General features: G+C 44.7%; 1 protein-coding gene across 1 annotated transcript in view; it reads left to right on the top strand.

Moving 5' to 3' along the window:
- The window catches only part of LOC147708743 (uncharacterized), a 110,044-nt gene that overhangs the window by 54,977 nt on the left and 33,425 nt on the right, over positions 1-21,642 (top strand). Inside the window, exons 8-10 of the mRNA XM_086925774.1 lie at positions 8,002-8,073; positions 9,907-9,996; positions 18,631-18,702. Coding sequence (XP_086781900.1) covers positions 8,002-8,073; positions 9,907-9,996; positions 18,631-18,702 — 234 coding nt within the window. The remainder of the gene's footprint in view (positions 1-8,001; positions 8,074-9,906; positions 9,997-18,630; positions 18,703-21,642) is intronic.

The following is a 21,642-nucleotide window of genomic DNA, read 5'->3' as shown; positions in this document are numbered from 1 at the left end:
ATACGGATCTCAACAGCGTCAAGAGGTCTCATGAGATACTCTCTGTGGCTATCCGTCAGCTAGGGTAGTTTTATGAATTCCAGATAATTCACTAAATTTTCTTCGGCTGGGGTATTTATGGAACTGTACAGGTCCTGATAATCTAGGCCAAATCTATTTACTATTTCCGCCTGCTCTTTCAGGGCAGTTCCCTTCTCGTCTAGTAATTCTTGGGTGACTCCAAATTCATACCGTCGGCGGACAATCGCCGCCAGCACTGAGCCTGACCTATCTCCCTCACCATAGGATCTGGCCAATGGGTATTTCCCCCAATTCTTGATTTCGCTGTCAGCTTCCCTGTGGTACTCTTCCAATGTTATTTTTAATGGTTCTAAAATCTGAGGGTCGTTCCCTTTAAGTGCCTCTATCTCCAGCGCACTCAGTTGGTCCTCTAACAGGGCATCAACAATGGCCCTAGCAGCCACAGATGGGTGCCTACGGGGTCTCTTCGATCGATGAAGCGCTGGATCCAACACGCAGTTAAGATTCCCATCCCAAATTAGTGGCAATGGGCGGAAGCCCTTAATAGTCTGTTAATAGTGAATGCTAGAACTGAGGGTCATCATAGTTAGGCCCGTATGTATTTAGAATTTGAAAGTCAGCACCCCTACCATGACATTTTAAGATTAAAAATCTACCAGCAGGATGAGTCTTGCATTCTTCAAGTGGTATGCCAGACTTGGGATTAACCCAGGCAATTACACCCCTAGAGTGTGAGGTGAAGCCAGCTGCATGGAATGGCCCTGCTAGGTTAAGCCTTGCGAGCATAGCGCTATTAGAGGCAAGATGCGTCTCTTGCAGCAGCGCAATTTCAACCTCCTTTCTGTTCAAGTACGCCAGAATTTTACGCAATTTTCTCTGGTCATTTAAGCCCCTCATGTTCCATGTCATTAATCCCAGGCTTCTTCTGTATCCCTGCCCATGTTCACTGTGCTTCAGCAACTGACAAAACAGTGAGGATGCCCTCTTCCGGTGGATCCCCACCGAAACCAGGAAGACGATCACCCAGGCACTTGTCACCAGCCGACTGGACTACGGAAATACCCTCTACGCCGGAACCACAGCCAAACTACAGAAAAGACTCCTACGCATCCAGAACGCCTCCGCAGGACTCGTCCTGGACATCCCCTGACACAGCCACATCTCCGGCCACCTGAAAGACCTGCACTGGCTCCCAGTCAGCAAAAGGATCACGTTCAGACTCCTCACCCACGCACACAAGGCTCTCCACGACTTGGGCCCCAAGTACCTCAACAACCGCCTGACCTTCTACACGCCCACCCGCCAGCTACGGTCGACCAGCCTCGTCCTCGCCGCCGTTCCACGCATCCGCTGAGCCACCACCGGAGGAAGATCCTTCTCCTACCTGGCAGTCAAGACATAGAACTCCTTCCCCATCCACCTTCGGCTAACCCAGAACCACCTCTCCTTCAGGAAGCAACTCAAGACCTGGTTTTTCGAGCAGTAGCGGACCCCCCCTCCAGCGCCTTAAGACCCTTCCAGGTGAGTAGCGCGCTATACAAATGCCTTGATTGATTGAGGACACAGCCCTCTGCCCAAATATAACTTTAGCTGGTGCTTGTGCTTGTAAGTCACCGATAAGAGAAACCTGGTCCTACAAATTCATTGTTCTCCCAAATATAATACGTACAAATGAGTTAGAAAAATACATATATTTTTATTGTTATTAATGTTATTTGGTCCGTATTATACAAAAAACTTAAAAATTAATGTCAAAAGGAGTCAAACGAATTTACATCATGAATCACGCACACTCATTCATTCTGTCAATCTATCACACAACCACATACTCGCAACATACTCATACATCCCCACATATAGCTATTCATAGTTAATGGAATTACAGTACTGCTTCTGTAAAAGGTACCAAGAGTCTTCACCAAAGTATGTTAACACAGGTTACGGTGTCAGAACAGACTCAACAATTGTACAGGAGGGATATGTAATTATTCACTTCTCAGACAGTTCAGAAAAATGATTTCTTTTCCAGAAGAAAAATAGAAGTGGGGGAACACAGGGGCTTCAACGCCGATGAGCGTTTCGGTGTCTAACCTGGATCTGGGTCACACCTTCATCAGGGTGAATCAAAAACAGAGTGGGACTCATGAAGGGAGATACCTGTAGGTTAACATCAGACCCCAGACGTGGGTCCCTTGCTCACTGTGCCACTGGACACAAGAATGTGTCCAGTGGCACAGTGAGCAAAAGAATGATGGATTTAACCCAGATCTTTTGACTGGGGGAGAATGTTTGCATTGTCAGAATTACGTCCATCAATTGTTTGCTGTGACACTTTTTGCCCTAAGTGGGATGGATATGCCCAGGATGAAGGGTGATATACCCCAAAACCAGTCCCAGGCTGCTTGTTTCCAATACAGGGGGGACCTGGTCTGGCAGTTCGGTCTGGACTGTTCCCATGGGGCACAGGGTCAAGACTGATTTGCATATGGCTGGGTCCAAACTGGGTGGCATAGTGGGCAAAAGAACAATGGATTTAACCCAGATATTTTGACCAGGGGAGAATGTTTGCATTGTCAGCATTCCTTCCATCATTTGTTTGCTGTAACGCTTTTCGCCCTAAGTGGGATGGGTATGCCCAGACGTGGGTCTCTTCCTCACTGTGCCACTGGATTCAAGCTAGCCTGGCTGAAGAAGGGTGATATACTCTGAAACCAGTCCAGGATGCTTGTGTCCGGTCCAGGGAGGACCTGGCCTGGCAGCACGGTCTGGACTGTTCCCATTAGGCACAGGGTCAAAAATGGATTTGCATATGGCTGGGTCCAAACTGGGGTGGCGTACTGGGCAAAAGAACGATGGATTTAACCCAGCCCTTTTGACTGGGGAAGAATGCTTGCATTGTCAGCATTCCGTCCATCATTTGTTTGCTGTAACACATGTTCACTGTGAGTCTTTCTTCACTTTCACGTGTTTTGACAATCCTAGCGACTATAACAAATGTGGTGCCGTAATCACTCCCGACCAGTATGACCATGTGAACTGTAAGAAAAGTACCAGCCCTCCCAGCCATGCCATCGTCAAGGAGGGGCTCCGGGGGGCGGCTTAGGTCCCACCGATTGGTGCGCACGCTCCACAACGAACATAGGAGAAAAGGTGGCAGTGCCAAGCAGCGTAGTAAGCAATTTTTCTATAAAGGTCTCCATGTTGCCTGTTGTGGTATACTCGGGCAGGCCTATAATGCACAGGTTACTGCGCTGCGACCTGGCCTCCAAATCCTCTGACCTGTCCTCCAAAATAACCAGAGTTCTCTCCATCTTTTTGTGCGCACTATTAGAGTCAGTTTGCCCCACCTTAACTTCAATAATTCTGCATTCAGCCATGTCAAGACGCTCCCCATGCTTGTCTACTCTCTCGGTCATGCGGTTTATCCTGTAGGACAAGGTGTCTATTTTTGCATCAATCGCCGATAAGCCTTTCTGCATAGATGCAAGGATTGTTTTGTCTCCAATTCGGTCATCAGACAACCTGTCTGGTTCTGACGTAGTGGACTCCGCAGCGTCATCTCTATGCCTGTATTTGCACTGCTTGAAGTTCAGCTTAGGCTGTGATTTGTCTAGTTTTCCCGTGCTGGCGCCGATCAGGATCAATGCAAGGAGTGCAGGGATGGCGTTATCTGTTGCGTCAGCTGCTGCGCCTGTGAGTGCGATCACCCACCTACGCTGGATGTAGGCCACGCAAAGGGGAGTCAGTCAGGGTTTCACACTAGGCAGCTTAATAGTTCACCAAGAGGGCAGGCTCAGATCCACCCTGCCCTTCTAGGAGTGGCGCCCTCGCTTTGTTGCCATGCAATAGGACAGTGCTTGTCCGTGAACAGAGACCAATATAGTAGCAGCGCCACAATGGGAGATAGGGTCGCTCCCGCCAGGTGATGAGGCAAATGGTGTTGTGTTCACAATGAATTGAGGCCCCCCTGCTCTCGCCTAATGCCAAAGAATCAGCTCCGCAGGTAGTCTGCCAGCAGTAACCAGGATAATTATAGCTAATAGCTGCCGGATCGATGTGTGTGTGACGGTGCTCACTTAGCAAGCGACCATCTTTGAACCAGGAAGCTCCACCCACCTGTAAAGTCTGTTCCCTGTAGGAAGGCGGACCACCTCAAAAGTTTGGCATTCTCACCTCTCATTTGCATTAGCCATTTGAGAGGTCTGTGGTCAGTTTGAACTGTGAAGTGAGTACCAAACAGGTATGGTCTCATCTTCTTCAGGTACTAAACCAGAGCAAATTCCTCCCTCTCAGTGGCACTCCAAAGCTGCTTCCTAATGAGTACACTCCTAGTTATAAAAGCAACAGGCTGGCCTTGGCCATCTTCATTGGTCTGGTATAGGGCCGCTCCTATCCCTAGCTCAGAGGCATCAGTCTGCACAATTCACTGCTTGGTGTAGTCCGGAGCTTTGAGAGTGGGTGCTGAGCACATTTCCTCTTTCAGGGTGTCAAAAGACTTTTGACAGCTAACTGTCGAGTTTACTTTCTTGGGCATTTGCTTGGAGGTGAGTTCTATGAGGAGTCTCATAATGAATCCATACCCCTTTAACAAACCTCCTATAATACACAGTGAAGCCAAGGAAAGCCTTGACTTGGTTCTAGGTTGTTGGACCCTCCCAGTCCAGAATAGTTTGGATCTTAGGTTGTAATGGTTGCACTTGGCCTCCACCAACGCTGCCAGGCAACCTGCCTGAAATCTCCAATTGAGGATTTCTAGTCATCTTTGATATTCAAATACTTGCCCGATCACAGACCCAAAGCAGTGGAAAGCGAAGGTGTGAGATTGCTGAGGGCCCATGATCGCACTGAGGAGCAAGTGGTCTTACCGCTTGAAAAAAAGAAGCAGTTTGACTATTGGCGAAGAAGCCGATCAGGGACAAAGAGGCCGGATGTTGCAGGCAGCCAAATGACCAGCGGTCTTTCAAGCAGGTATTGACACAAGGCAAGCAGCTTTTGACACAATATTAAACAAAGGTTAAACTCAATTCCCTAAAAACTTATCAGGCCCAACTATTAATTGGAAGGGCAGTCCCAAACTATGACTAAAGACTAGATATGATCTTTAACAGCAATCAATAAGTAGCAACAGACAAAGAAATAGCAGAAGTACATATCGGTGAAGAAGCAGCGAATAAAAGAGGATAATGACTCTGGACATCTATATTGTTTGGACATTCGATTGCTTTATAATGTATTATTGTTTTTAAAGGCTGAATGTTGGGGCAGCAATAAAAGGTTATTGCATAATGGTAGCCTCAGGTCTTGTAAAGAAATCAGCCACCTTTTCATTGCCTTGTTTAACACCTCAATAGCCATAGCCACCTTCTCAAAAGACTGGAAACACGCAAAAGTCAATCCCTTACTAAAGAAACCATTAGCAGACCCCAGTGAATTCCACAACTGACAACCCAGCTCCCTGCTCCCATTCCGGGCCAAAGTATTAGAAAAAGTTATCAACCAACAACTCTCCTCACATCTGGAACCAAACCTCCTACTCGATTCCTCTCAGTCTGGATTCCGCAGCAATCACAACACCAAGACAGCCCCCATGGTGGCTACCGACGACATCCAAGCCCTACTCGACTGAGGAGAGACTGTGGCTCTGATCCTCATAGACCTCTTAGCAGGCTATGATAATGCTCCCACCACACACTCATCACAAGGCTGCCCAACAGAGGCATCCAAGGAGCTGCTCTCAGATGGATGGACTCTCCTTACCAGAAGAATGCAAAAAGTAATTCTACCCTTCACCTTCAAACCAAAGAAAAGCATCTGTGGAGTACCCATAGGCTCCTCGCTCATCTCCACCCTCTTTAACACTTATATGATACCTCTGTCTAGCATCAACAAACCCCATGGGCTGGCATCATATCCTACGCTGATATCACACAACTCATCCTCTCCCTCTATGAAGACACCACCAACACCAAGAACAACTTCCACAACTGCAGGACAGACGTTGCCAACTGGATGAAGGACAACTGCCTAAAGCTCAACACAGACAAGACAGAGGTACTGATCTTCAGAAACAACAGCTCCCCCTTGGAAGCATCATGGTGGCCCTCTTAACTCAGACCCCCACTGACCACGCTACGAACCTACTACAGACAATACCGAACACAGCAGCCAAAGTCACCCTGGAACTCCCTAGACAAACCCACATCTCCCCCTACCTCAGGGAAATGAACTGGCTCCCTGTTCAGAAAAGATGCTAGGTATTAAGCTCCTGGCCCACGCATAGAAGGCCCTAAACAACCACAGACCTGCCTACCTGAACCATCGACTGTATTTACATCAGCCCACCATACATCTCCGCTTCACTACTGTCTCTAACTTTCTTCACAACATCTGATCTAGCAGATGCAGAGGTCGCTCCTTCTCCTACCTAAAAACAAAGATATGGAATGAGCTACCCCTCTATCTCCGTACCTCCCTATCTCTTGCAGAGTTCTGAAAGTCCCTCAAAACCTGACTATTTGGCAAATCAACTGGACCCTGCCATCGCCTGTATACCCTCACGTGTGACAAGAAGTGCTATACAAACCTACTGATTGATTGATGCTGAGAGGCAGTATGGGGTGATTGCCTGTTATTCATGGCAACACATTTGAAGGGAATCTATGTCTAGCTAATTTGAGGAACATCGAATAAAGATTTTTGTGTACCTGTATGAATGTTTGTTGTTTTTATTCCTTAGTATAGACAGTGAAAGAGCGTTCTTAGAAATAAACATTACCAAAAATACATTTTCTTTGCGTGGTAACAAATTCTCAAGATTTTCATATTCAGCAACTGTTCCAGTGCATGGATACTTTTTGATTAACATAATTATTAGAATGTTCTCTGGAATACTGAAACTGGCTCAGCTAGTCCAAGGCAGTAGAATGGTCACACTAAGTATTATTATTTGCCTGTGTTCCAGGTTCAGTGAAGGTCTGGAAGCCAGCAGTTGCAATCGGCTTTTTGGCCTTTCTATAGGGGTGTTAATAGATGTATTCTCCACATGCTCAGAAGTAAAAGCTCATAATTTCCTGTTCTCCTTGTCATATCCCCTCACATACATGGTAGTCAATTAATGGGTTATGCTCTCAGCACATGGTATTACCTAATGTTAACACACTTTGCAGTGGGCAATAGTGGATAATACCTTACAATCAGCTCTAGATCAGAACTCTTAGGACACTCTTCATCATTAGAGAACACATGCATATGGGCAGTGAGATCAGTGCAATTACAAAAAAGAATAAAGATGCATGAGTGTAGTACCAATAAATAGCACACACTGCATAGGCAGGCTGATGTTTAGGAAAACGCGCCTCACTTTGCACATGTAAAGACAATCCTCACCTTTCTTTGCAAGATGATGTGACTTTCATTAATCTTACATGTTTAAGTTTGTTGTTTTGAATTAGTATATTTTACTAAGATCCACCTCTTTCCATTGGCTATGAACTTGTCCACTCCCTTACATCCTAACAAGGTAAACATGCATCCTTGCTGTTATTTCTCTTTAAACATATTTGTGTGTATTATTTGTCTGCCAGAAAAATACTTCTCTTCAAACATATTTGCGTGTATTATTTGTCTGCCAGAAAAATACTTCATGCAGTCTATTCATACTCATGGAATGTCTATAGGCAAACTAGCCAAATACACTGCTCAGACACTGGAGATCTTTAAAGGCTTTAAACCCTTAAGGGTTACATGGCTAAATATATGACTTTACAGCTAAATAATATTGTCATCTCCTACTTTACATTAGTTACTAGAAACTAGGTTGCTGGCTACAAACTATATGTGATCATGGTCCTACTTAAACTTGGGTACCACTGAAAAGTTTGATGCGAGTCTTTCATTGTCGTCATGGAGGTGGAGTTTGGTGTGGAAAGTGAAATTGGGCCTTAAAGTATGTTTTGCCTAATGCAATTTTTACCTTTACAGCAGCCACAGTGGTTCCCGGCAGACACTAAAAGGAGAGAGAGCCGAAGCCTCCTACCTTATTCTGGCAAAAGGGTGAGACGGGCACCAAAGGCCACCATGTGTATGGGCATTTCCGTCACCATGTGTTTGAGTATTTCCTTTGCCTCAGAACATTTTATCTTTTGTTTTCTATGAATGCATAGTCGATAAAAACAGTAATTTCTTGCCACCTGTCCCTCTCTATAACTAACTACACAATCTTCTCTATCATACATTGTCTTACTTACTGCCTCATCCTTCAATGGATTTTACCCAATAATGATTACATCTTTATTTGCTTTGAGTTTTCACAATAAAGTTTCCGAAGGTTTGTTAACTTCAAATGAATGCTGTTTCATCAAGGTTAATAAAGGCTACTAATTGATTCTCTAAATAGATGACTATTTACAATGTATATTTCTCAAGACAGCGTAGTTTATGCAATACTACCATATACTCATAGCCAACATTTATGAGAAAGATTTTATGTGAATCACTCCTGTTTCTTTCTTTTTTGATTCCAACATTACCAGCTGAACTAGCCATTCACACGCTCAATATAAAAGACACCACAATCTTCTGAATAAATTATAAATTCCAAGCAAACCTTTGAAACTGTTTATCTCATCACCACCTGAAAGCAAGCTTTCTCTTAATGAAGTAGACCCAGACTGATGGCTTTTACAAACTTCAACTGTGAAAAAGTCAATAGGGCTTTCCCTGGCTTTGTAAATGCATATTTAGTGGCAGCACCCATCTTAATGTCATTTGCAAGGCGAAACATGGTGTCCTTTACATATATTTTGCAAACAAGTCTGGAGAATTGTGATGCATTTTATGATCCAAGATTTGGAATACAACGTTTTCAGAAATATCTGCAGTTAATTTGATGCCCTCTGCCAGAGCCACCAAACTCTACCATCACTCTTACCAAGATCTACTGACTACATTTTAATCTTTTTACTCCTTAATGATAAGACCAGGACATAGTATTGATAGACCAGAAATGTGTCATGGACTAGATTGGTAGGGAGGTCGAGAATCGAGATTGCACTGAAGTACCAGAGAAGAAGCTCAATCCATTGTTGAAGCTTTGCACCCAAAGCTGCTTCAATAAATGGAACTACTCTTCCAGAGTAACGTTTAATGCATAATAACTATTCCTTGGTACATAGAAGCCTCCTCCATCTCTGCTGACTTAGGCCCAGTCACTTGAGGAGCTTGTGGAATCCTGCAAGCTTCATAAGATGACGATGGACTACCAAGGTCTTACAGGAATGCTAGAGAAATCTAAGGAAAAAACGCACATGCGCACATCACACAATGTGTATCTAGTCTGTAGTCTTTTGAAAACTCTTGGATTATCATATTCAGAAGACTTTAGTAACTGTTGCAGCTTCACACATTCTCAATACACATTCAGGTGCAAGAAAACACATGACATGGGATTCAGTGAGATTCGACTCATCAAAACCTGCAATACTAAAAAGGTTTATGTGGACTTCATTATTTCCCAGGGAAGTTTTCCAAAGATGTATTCTTAACAGAGGGAAACACAACCCAAAAGAAAGGGCCATACTGAGTGAATATTTGGCTAGCTGCTGTACCTGCATGTACCCAGGCGTATAAAAATATATTTCAAAATATATCTATATATAAATGTATATATCTATAGATGCATATATGTATATGTGTGTGTGTATAACTTGATGATATACACATAATACATATATATGCAAGCATTTTTTGTTATAAAATGGTAGGACAATATTAATCATTTTACATCCTCTAATACAAAGTTGGGGGCAGAGCAGGAACGTGAGCCTCATTAGTGGAGGCTGGAGTTGGCCTTAATCTTTGCTGAAGTCATTTTTTGATTCTTTACAGCTTCCTGTATGCCTTTCTAGACACCGCATGAGACAGAAGAGCATTCCATTGATTTTGAGCACCCCACATCATATTCCTGGAAGAGTATGGGTAAGTCAAAACGTATTTTAATAGAGTAATAGGAGCCAGGTATTTGTGTGTTTCAGTTGCCCTCCATGACTGTTCTCTAACATTGGATCCACTATAAATGTTATTTCCCACACCCTGCTCCAAATACATAACTAACCTGACCAGCCTCTAAACAAAGCTGTTCCTAGCATTTCTTTTTTTTTTTTATATAATATTTTTATTGTTTTTTTCCATACAAACATAAAACATATAAAATATAATCAATTAACGCTTTGTTGGTACTGGGTAGCAGCCCAGCCTGGTTAGGATTACTGGTAGCACTGGTTCACAAACTCTGCTCTTGTCTGCCCCCCTATCTACTGAACCAGAGAGAGGAGAAGGAGGGTATGAGAGGGGGAAAAGAAGGAAATTAAGATGGTAGCATACCTGAAGAATGGTGGTATCTCGGTAGAGTTTTGATCCAGTGGGGGGTGTGGCTGTGAGCCCCATATCAGCATTTTGATATGACTATTCAGGGCGTTTCGTATGGGTTTAGGATCCTGTCCAAGGACGCCCACATGCCCCCGTGTGGGTGTCTCCATGGTGTGTTACGTAAAGCAGTGTAGTCCGCTCCCCTGAGGTACGTCACCCAGTTGAGCCAGCACTTGAAATTTGCTTTGGAGATGTCCTTCCAGTTGGTGAGTACTATTTTATCCGCTGCGGTCAGCAGAAGGTCAAGTAGGTCTCTATCTTGTTGGGAATCTAGCTCTGTCATAATAAATGCGGTGGTAAGCGTAGCAAAGTCATCTTTTAGTGAGCATCCTAGTGTTTTGTTTATGAAGGTTAATATTCTACCCCAAATGTTTTTTAACCATGGGGCAGTGGTAGATAAGATATGCCAGGTCCCCCTTTTCCTTGTTGCAGTTCCAGCACTGGTTATTTTCCTTCAGACCCAGGGCCGCCAGGCGCGCCGGGGTCCAGTAAGTTTTGTGGAGAAGCCAGAATTTGGTCTGGGCTAGCACTGGGGAGATCTTGTTATGGGTGGGGGAGGTCCACATGAGCTGGCTTTCTTTCTCGCCGAGTGTGGAGCCAAGTTGATTCTCCCAGTATGTGGTTGCTTTGTCATTAAGCTTGGAGGCCCTGGGCCGTAATAGTCTGTACAGGTGGGATACTTGGTGGCCTACTCTGTTGAGATTCTCTATGTATTGTATGATTGAGGGCTTGTGTTTTGTGAGTTTTGTTTTGGCCAGGGCTGTTCAGATTTTTAGGAAGTTATGCAGTTTTATGTCTGGGAGGTTGTGCTTTGCTTCATCTGAGCGGGGTATGAGATCCCTAGACTTTTCCATGTGTCCATGGATAGAGTTTTCCACTTATATTTCGTCTTTGTGTTTGCCCACAGAGATTCCCACCTTTAGTTTTTTATGCTATGTTCCATTTTTTTGTCTATTTTGAGCAGGGCGTTTATTGTGTTTTTAAATATAGGGTTTGTATTTTGTGCCTGCTTGTTGGCTGTGAGTAGGGCTATTGGTTGTAGGTTGTTCAGTATGGCTTTCTCAATAGTAAGCCAGACCAGCATGTAGCCCTGGCTCGGCAGGACCCAGTAGGCTCCCTGTTTCGCTAAAAAGGCCGTTTGGAATGTTCTGAAACCTGCCACATTTAGTCCTCCCAGCTTCTTATCTAGTCTTTATTTTTTGAGGCTTATCCATGGTTTTTTGTCCTGCCATAGGAATTTATTTATCATCCTGTCCATTTTCCGGTGGAACTTGTCCGTGAGTATCAGTTGCAGCATCCCTGACAAGTAGTTGACCATCGGGGTTATCATCATCTTTATTGTCTCAATCCTCCCCCACCATGATATAAAGTTGGGTGACCAGGTCTCCAGCAGCGTTTTAGTCCTTTCTAGCATTATTTTCTCATTTTTTTCGAGGGTGCTTTTGAGGTCTATGCCGAATTGTATCCCTAGGTATTTAATGAATCCTGTTTGCCAGGCTAGTCCTGAGTACCCCAGTACCTCTCTAGTGGTATGGATGTTAAGTGGTTTGCATTCTGACTTATCCCTGTTTAGCTTGTATCCAGAATGGGTTGAGTATTTACCTATGGTCTCCAGGAGGGTGGTGATGGAGTTGTTGGGGCTCTCTGTGACTATGAGGATGTCGTCCACGTAAGCGGCTAGTTTGATTGTGGCCTCGCTGATGGTGACCCCCCTCATCTCTTTATTGGCCCCGATATCCCTGATCAGTGGTTCCAAGGCCAACAAAAACAGCGAGGGGGACAAGGGGCAGCCCTGTCTTGTCTCTCTCTGTAGTTTAAATGGCTCTGAGACTGACCCATTGATTACTATGCTAGCCCTGGGGTTTTCGTACAGTGCCATTGCTTTCCGTGTATATTGATCTCCCAAGTTGTACGCATGCATGCACTGTTCTAGGAAGCACCAGGATACTCTGTCAAACGCCTTATCAGCTTCTAGTGTAAAAGTCACCGCTTGTTTGTCGGTCTTGGCGGCTTGTTCTAGTATGTGGCACAGGAGTCTGGTGTTATCATGTGACATGTGAGTCTTTAGGAAACCTACCTGTGAGTTGCTTATCAAGTGTGGCAGCACCGTGTTGAGCCTTGAGGGCAGGATTGTGGCGTAGATCTTGCAATCTACATTTATTAGTGAGATTGGTCTATAGTTTTGGGGCAGCTGAATGTCTTTACCTTCCTTCGGGATAACTATTATGTTTGCTTCAGACAAGGTTTGTGACACCGCTCCCGCCCCCTCGCAGTGGTTGAAGACTGTTTTCATAGTTGGGTATAGCTGTGTACGGAACGTTTTGTAGAAGGAGGCCATGTACCCGTCTGGACCTGGGGCTTTATTGTCTTTGAGGGACTTAATCTTCATCTCAATTTCCGCTGAGCTTATTTTCCTTCTAATGTCCGGGCTTGGTCATTTTTTATTTTCGGGAGGTTTAGTCCTTCCGGGTATCCCGTGCAGCCTCCTGGTCTAGTGATTGGTCCTTTTTGTAGAGTTCTTGATAGAACTCAATGAATGTGTGTAGGATATCCTTGTGTCTTGTGTGTGTGTTATTTTGTGCGCCGGTGATCGATGAGATGGTATGGTGTCTTTGTTTGTGTTGCAGGTAGGAGACCAAGATCTTCCCTGATTTGTTAGGCTCGCATAGGTTAATTTCTTTATATTTGTTAATCCACAAACCGACTCTTTCACTCAGAATTTTATTGTATTCGTATATTTTCTTTATAAACTCATTTAGGGCGCTACTGTTTCTTGTGTCATTGATGTGGGTTGATTCTAGGCTTTTTATGTCCTTTTCTAGTTGAGTCAGCTGTAGATTAGCATTTCTATTAAGTTTGGCCTTAATCTCTATTAGCGTTCCACTGACTGTTGCTTTGAGAGCTTCCCATAGGGTCTTGGGGTCTGTGTCTTGTGTGTCGTTATATTTAACGTAGCCCTTAATGACTTCCTCTATCTTCCTTTTGTTTTCTTGATCTGCTAGGACATCATTGTTGAACCTCCACCTGCCAGGCAGGTCCTCATTATGGTGCCCTGTTAGCTGTAAACTGATGCAGGAGTGGTCAGACAGGGTTCTCAATGAGATTTCCAAGTGTTCTATTAGGTGCATGTGTGTGCCTGATATTAAATTGTAATCTATTCTACTGTAGGAGTTGTACGGTTTGGAGTAAAAGGTGTAATCCATAGGGTCAGGATGTTGTAACCGCCATGGGTCTTTTAGGTTGTATCTATTGCATATGTTCTTTAGAATGATGTGTGAACTTGGTGGGAGGGAGTGGGATTGCCTGTCTAGCATGTAGTCTAGTGCTATGTTGAAGTCACCTGCCAACACCGTTAGGGCATTTTGGGGAATTGATTCCAGTGTCCTTGGGACTCCCTCCCAGTATTCGGTGTCGTCTGTGTTCGGGCATAAATGTTCACTACCTGGATGGTCCCCCCCACCTTTTCAGTTGTGTGACTAGTAGTCTCTCTGCTTCATCATGTTGTTGGTCTTCTATGGTTATCTTGCAGTTTTTGTTTATCAGCGTGATCACCCCTCGCTTTTTCCCCGTTGCCGGACGTGGCTTGGACGCCAATGAGGCAAGTTGCCTGAATCCTGAGCTCCGCTGCACCTTGGGAGCAGCAATATTAATAATCGAACAACCACTGCACAAGTAGAGGAAAGAAGGACCCACCTGGGCATCTGAAAGGCGAGAGAAGAGAAAGGACAGTGAAGGTACCCCAGAAGAGGCGTTACATTTGAGGAAAACACCTTTAACCACCCACTGCATGGGGGCTCGTAGGATTCTAAGATGGTGCATGTGCTCTGATGACATCGCTGAGGAAGCAGCGGTGCAACAGCGGATAAGCTGTCCATCCAACACATAGCACATCTCGGAACTATCTCTGAGCTAGAGGTCAGTGCGAGACTCCCCCCTCCTGCTTGCCACCCCCCCAGACAACCCCCATGCAGAAGTGAAGAAACACTCCGGTCTTAGGAGGAAATAGAAACCGAAACTAAACGCACACAAGGGGCCGCCATCTTAGCAAACAAAGGGCTACACAGACAAATCAGGGAGCGTGCAGCACAGGGGGGGCAGACTGCACTGCGACACAAACAGAAAATCGCATAGTGGTAGCATGCGCTCAAACACAGACAGCGAGCGAGTGAAGGGCGAGAAACCGCACCGTCAATACTACGGAGGAGAGGGGCTCCTCTGGTAAAATCTAAAAAGATGGCGCCCATGTTCTGAGGATGAAAGCGAGGGGAGAGAAGGGGAACGCCAAGGAAGCATATACTCCTACAGCGCCTGGCTCATAGAGGTACATAAGGGCAGTGTCCCCCCAGACTGCGACCATCACCAGCAAAGCCCACGAGTGGGCAGGAAAAGGAGAAACAGCCAAGATCCCAGGACCCAGGAGTAACTTCAAAACGGAAACCTAAACAAAATTGAAACTACAAACACTCAGAGGGGGCCGCCATCTGTAACCGGTGAAAGGGTCTGCGGGAACAAAAAAGTGAACAACCACAAAGCGAGGGGCGTGACAGGGGATCAGAATGAAAGCGCATCGGGCAGAATCACACGCAGAGGAAGCGATCGGCTATGCCCAGAGCGCTCGACAACTGTAGCAGGCACCGCCTTGTAGATCTAGATCACCACGTCGGGCAGGGAGAGGTGCAGGAACAGGAAAGGCGCAGCAAAAGAAAGAAGAAATTAACAGAGCCACAGAGGGAGGTCCAACTGTGGGGAGCCGGGGTTCCACCGGCTTGAGGAGGGTTTGCATTCACAGCTGACCCATGATACGCCAGACAGTCTCGATCGGGCGGCACATGAGACAGCTGGAGATAAAAAAAACAAAGTGCGGGGTGAGACACTGCTGTGAGAGCAGATACACCGTAGGCAGTGTGAGCAACCTGAGGCGGACGGCCAGCTAACAACAGAAACGCGGACCCCCGGGAATCGTGATAAAATCGTGAAAGTCTGCTACAAGAATGCTAACATAGGGGCATGTGGCTGAGCTAACAGCGACTCTCGAGCAGGAGCTGTGGGAGGAAAGATGCGGGCAGAGGGCCTATAATATCTCTATAATATCCCTAATCTGAGCAAAAACACAGTAGACCAAACCATATCGCAAACTTAAAACGGGGCCCCAAAAGCTGCAAAAAATAGAGGTGGCGGCAATAAGATCAGCACGCAGACAAATAGAACTACAGAAGGCACACACCATCCCGGGACCAACTAAAGAAAGAGGAGGGTAGAGGATCCACACAGAGTTGTCTGGCGAAACAGATCAACAGGGGGTGAAGGTCAAAAGACCACCAAGCACGCTTCAACAGAAGGAAAAGAGCCAGCCCATAACTCAGAAGGAGGGCAGAAGATTTGAGCTCTTACAAACAAAAAGAAGGTTGGCAAATATGTTTGGGAATGAAGGGAAAAGCCAACAACAACAGCAGAAAAAGAACAGGGGAGACAGCCCCACAGATTCACCCATCAAACCAAGAGCAGTTATAAACGCCACACTTGACATGATCCTGAGAAAGCTAGCAGAGGTCCACGATTTAGCCAAATCTACAAAACAAACCACGGATGCTATTCAACTGGAGCTAGCGACAGTCAGAGCGGACATCCACGCGGCAAATACCAGACTGTCGGTGGTCGAACAGAGAGTCAGTGACATAAAAGATGGAGACCTACAAACAAACAAAGCCATTGTGGCCCTAACTAAGACCACAGCAACACTCCTAAGGCAGACAGCAGAGCTGGATGACAGAAACAGGAGGGGGAATATAATAATCCTAGGGGTGCCGGAGGGCAAAGAAGATAAAGCAGGTTCCTGCATGGCCCTGATCAAGGAAATGATACCCAAGCTCCCGAATGTCAAATTCGACCACCCTTTCTAGTTAGACAAAGCATACAGGGTACCAGCCTTCAAAACATCTAACAGAGCGGGCCCGCGCCCGATTATTTTCAAACCGCTTCGATCTCAGCACAGAGAGGCTATATTTGGGGTAGCAAGAAAAACAAAATATGCAGTGGAAAGGACACAGGATAATCCTCACTCAGGACTACATCAAGCCCACAGTGGATCTAAGAAAAGGGTTTCTGGCCCAGAGAGACAAGCTAAGAAAAGAAAACATAATTTTTTCTTTTGTGGGCCCGCAAGATTCAGAATCAGCTATAAAGGGAGAGCGCACGTCTTCGAAGACCCTAGGGAACTGTGCAAATACCTACAAGGACCATCACAACAAGAGACGGAGATCACACAACCAGGTACAAGCAAGAGAAGAACATCGCCGGAGTCAAGAGTGGAGTGAGCAGATGGTGGAAAGGGGAAAAAGTCTAATTCAAAGACAGCAACTGTATCTACCTCAGGTCAGAAAAGTCTACCTAAGACCTAACTGATTATCCCGGTGAAATACCTCAGTACAATGCCCTTCAACATCCACAAGAAAACTTTTTCGACCACTTGCGGAGTGAGCAGATGGACCGGATGGAGCAAAGGAGACGAAGACTCACTGGAGGACAGTAACCGCGTCTACCTCAGATCAGACCAATCCTACCCCAGAACTAACCGATTATCCCAGCACAACAATCTCAGGACAATGCTCCCCAACGCTGAAGGGTGAACAGACACAAGGATGTGCAGAAAACCACACGACTGGAGAATGAAGAGACTAGAATATCTGTATATATGTATATCCTTTTGCTGATATGGGGGTAGGCTCTGAGGAGGCTACTCTGGAGATCTAGGAGCAGGTGGATCGCAATACCCAGTCGTTGGAGAAACAGAACTAGAAAGTGGGGGGGGGGGTACTAATATTATCAAGCTTCCTAGCATTTCTCATCAACCCATAATACCTCTATATATCTATATATAAATGAATATCTATCTATATAAAATCTGTAAGGTAACCCTCTTGTGGGAAAAGCCTCGAGGTAACTGATTTTCTCCGCATTTTTATTTCAAGCTGCTGTGTATAGGGAACAAGCAGGTAACTGTCATCATAAATCACATCAGCCAGACCGGTTTCGGGACTTCAGTCCCTTCTTCAATGGCGTTCTGTTGATTCAAGGCAATTTTCTTTCGCGCACTTTTATTTCCGAAAGCCTGCCTCAGTGGGCGTGGCCATGTGAATGGCCTTCTGGTTCTCGTAGTGCTACGATATCCTTCTCTGTGAGTCTGTCTTTGTTCAATCAGCAGAATATTATTTATCTATATATAAATATATGTATGTGTGTGTATAACTTGATTATATACACATAATACACATATATTCAAGCATGTTTTTGTTATAAAATGGTAGGACAATAGTAATAATTTGATATTCTCTAATACAAAGTTGTGGGCAGAGCAGGAACGTGAGCCTTATTAGTGGAGGCTGGAGTTCGCCTTAATCTTTGCTCAAGTCATTTTTTGATTCTTTACAGCTTCCTGTATGCCTTTCTAGACACTGCATGAGACGGATGAGTTTTCCATTGATTTTGAGCATCCCACATCATATTGCTGGAAGAGTATGGGTAAGTGAAAAAGTATTTTAATGGAGGAATAGGAGCCAGGTATTTGGGTATTTCAGTTGCCCTCCATGCATGTTCTCTAACACTGGATCCACTATAAATGTTATTTCCCACACCCTGCTCCCAATCCATAACTAACCTGACCAGCCCCTAAACAAAGCTTTCCCTAGCACTTCTCATCAACCAATAATACCTCTAAAACTTGGACCATCTTCTTAGTATCTCCATGTGTTGCGCTGTCATTAAGCCCACTTCACTATTCCACTATGCTTCTTTTCTGGCAAATTATTTCCCCTTTCCTCTTCTTTCCGCTTATGTCTGGATTAGACGTCACTCTTCTTTTAGCTTCCCCATTCGATTCTCTGGCACTTACTCCCTCACCTACACACCCTACAAATAAAGTGTAAATAAGTTCAATAGGTATAGATCTTCATACACATTGGATATTTTTTGGCTTGCTAGTTTTAACCACAGCCATATTTCTACATTTACATGCACTTGCTTGTCATACAATGTATGAGATTTCATCAGGTAGATAACTCATCTTCATAAACGTGGGAGCTGCTAAACACTTTGATGAGGGTTTTTTATTATGGGGATGGTGTTGTGTAGATAATGGAAGTGGGCCTCGGAGTACATTTTGCCTCATACAAATTTTTACCACTTCAGCAACCACGCTGGCCCGCAACAGAGGCAATGATGAGGCAGAACAACAGCTTGCTACTTTACACTGGCGAAAGGGTAAGTGAGACAGTATTTCACAGGCCACCATGTTTTTGTGTATTTTCATTGTCCTAGTACATTTTATCTAGTTGACTTCTAGCAATTGTGCATGGTCTACAAAGCCAATCTCATCCCTTGCACTCTGCCCCCGTCTAAAGCAAAACTGTACAACCTCTTCTTTACAGCATCCTAATCTTATTGGCCTCTGGGTTTTGAAATGACTGTTTCTAAAGGTTTATTAATGGCAAATAAATGCTTTTTTTGCAAGGATTAATAAAGGCCAGCAATCGATTCTTTACATAAATGAATATTTACAATGCACAATTTGCAAGGCAGTCTGTCTCTCATCCTTTCTTTCACTCCTCCAAACCTTCCCACACTCCTTTCACATCCCTTTTCTGCACCTACGCTGAGTACACATATTTATCTAATCACAACCACTTTTCAAGGTAAGCTTGCAACTATTCTGCCATTGATACAGAGATAATATTTATTTTTCCTTGCTAGATTTGCAGAACGTGTATATTCACATCACCATTTACAAGTGCCTAAGACCTCACCTGACAGTTGTACTGTTCACAATCCAGTACCCTCTCTTTGTTTTTTAGGTCTCACCTAGGCAGTACACATGCGCTGCTCTAGGAGTACACCTTTACAAATCGGTCATCTCCTTTTCAAGCATACTCGTGCTTGTGCTGGCATACACCTTGCGGGAGCGAGCAGCGGCGTGTGTGCTAATTGAGAGCATATGGCTCTCGCACCACCGCTGCCAGCTCCAGCAAGGCGGATGCCAGCACAAGCACGAGTGTGCTTGAAAAGGGAGGCACTCTTGGTACTTTATCCAGTCACAGACTTTTACAGAAACTACAGCAGAAAGCAATGCCTCCAACTTAAAAGAGTTGGTCTTTTTTTTTAAAGTCTTGTTTAATTGCGTGATTTAATCTGTTTTACACAAACATTCGCCAAACCGACCAATGCATTTTCTGCTAAGTAACAAAAGTATATTTAAGCATTGTTAGTAAATTATTTTTATGTTGCCTTGTCCTGTGGCAGTTATTTATACACACAAATTATGCCTATGATATATTACTTCTATGACTGTTTGGGCTGACTGAATAATAAAACTAGGGGAGTGAGCAGATACGTAACATGTTTTAGTACAAAAAATGGCTTGGTTGTTTTTTAATGCTTGAGCTTGCGTGATGTCTTCTGGCCATGCCAAGAACTTCAGGCTTTTAAAGTCGATATCTGTTCCAGGTAAAGTAAATGTGTGAGTCACTAAAGTGATAGAGATTGAACGTGTGTTTGTAAGTGTTTGTGTGTGCTTTGGGTGGAAGGGGGGCGCATTGAGAGGTAGGGGGCTATTATCCATCCTTGTGTTAGGTGCACAGTCTCTGGTATGCTATCTGAAGAGCACCACGTCAATTTAATGGTTTAGATAATGGCGGGGTTTTCACTTAGTACCTTGTTTGGCCAGCACTGAAACGCACATACTACAATTTGTGACTTAGTTTGATGCTGGAATAATGATAATATTGGTAAAGTGTTTTTGGTATTTTACCTGAACGGAAACAATGTCCGAATGCATCGTTCAAGGCACAATAACTCTTTAAGAGAACACTTTGCAGTGAATATCCGAACATATTTCCAAGACTCTGCAACCAAGCGTGCGACTATGAAATATACTCATTTCCCGTAAATGTGTATTTCAATACAGGTTTTGAGTCGTTGGGGGTCTTACCAACAAATATTTATGTCCCTAACGCCAAGAGACGCTGTATGAAGTAACGCGTTATAGTAATGCATTCTATCTACTTAAAGCAGAAACATACTGTTTTGAGGGATGTGTGCCCCGCGACTGGAATTAATTTCTTTTGGTTTAGTAGTAAGGCTTTTTGATTGTATTCCTTTCGCAATGACAATTGTTTTTTAATTGAAGGCCAGTTGTCTCCCATTTGATGTCAGCCAAGCACACCTCACAGATCCCGCCTCTGCTGAACCCAATTACAGTGTGCTGGGCTTGATCGTGACCTGTTTCACACTTTCTTCATGCATGATTTTGTTTTCTTTTTCTAAATAAGCCAGTTTAAGGTGGGACTTTAAAATACCTCAATCATATCATAAAACCCATCATATCGCGCCCCTTTCATTATTCACTTGAAACGCAACAAGACTTTTGCAGAGACAGGTATGACTAAAGCGGCATGACAGCCTGGTTACGACATGCTGTGGCCGCTCTGCCCGCACGGCACTGATTCCCCGCCTGTGCAGGCGAATTAGTGAGTGGGCGGAGTCGTGACGGAACCACGCCGTCTTAAGCACAGTGCGCCGTGGCTCATGATGGCCCGGCTCCGCCACGAGCATGTCGGCGCCGTGCTACCCCCCCCCATCCCCCCAGCGCCAAGGGGTTAATTAAGTGGCATTATTTTCACATTGGTCTAATCGTTCGATGCAACTTAATCAAGATGATTATTCTCCCTTTATACCTAGACCTCTTTTGGGCATACTTTTGCATTTAGCCAAAGGCTTTTTTCCACAGACCGAGGCTATGTGGCAAAACATCCTCTGGGGTATAAAAAGCCTAAGGCTAACATACATATGTTACAGTTATCTGTGGGCGGAGAGTGTGCTGAGATTTGCCTACTCCGAGTTCCGCGGTGGGCGCGGATTAGGAAACTCGCTGCACACAGTCCGCGCGGAGCAGAGTTGGCCAGCCCCGCCACCCACCACTCTATTAACAATTGGTAAAAACTTTAAAAAAAGAGTTAAAAGTAAATAAAAACGGCTACCATAGCCGCTGCATCGCCTGGCTGCCCTCTTCCTCTTCATCACGTTCTTGGTGAAAACTGTGCATGAAGAGGAAGAGGGCAGCCCGAAGATGTTGCAGCAAAGGTAAGGCATTTTTATTTACTTTGTGACTTAGTTTGATGCTGGAATAATGATAATATTGGTAAAGTG

Source organism: Lissotriton vulgaris, chromosome 6 (assembly GCF_964263255.1).
Source record: "Lissotriton vulgaris chromosome 6, aLisVul1.2, whole genome shotgun sequence".
Classification (NCBI taxonomy): Eukaryota; Metazoa; Chordata; class Amphibia; order Caudata; family Salamandridae; genus Lissotriton; species Lissotriton vulgaris.
This window is presented reverse-complemented; position numbering and strand designations above follow the sequence as displayed.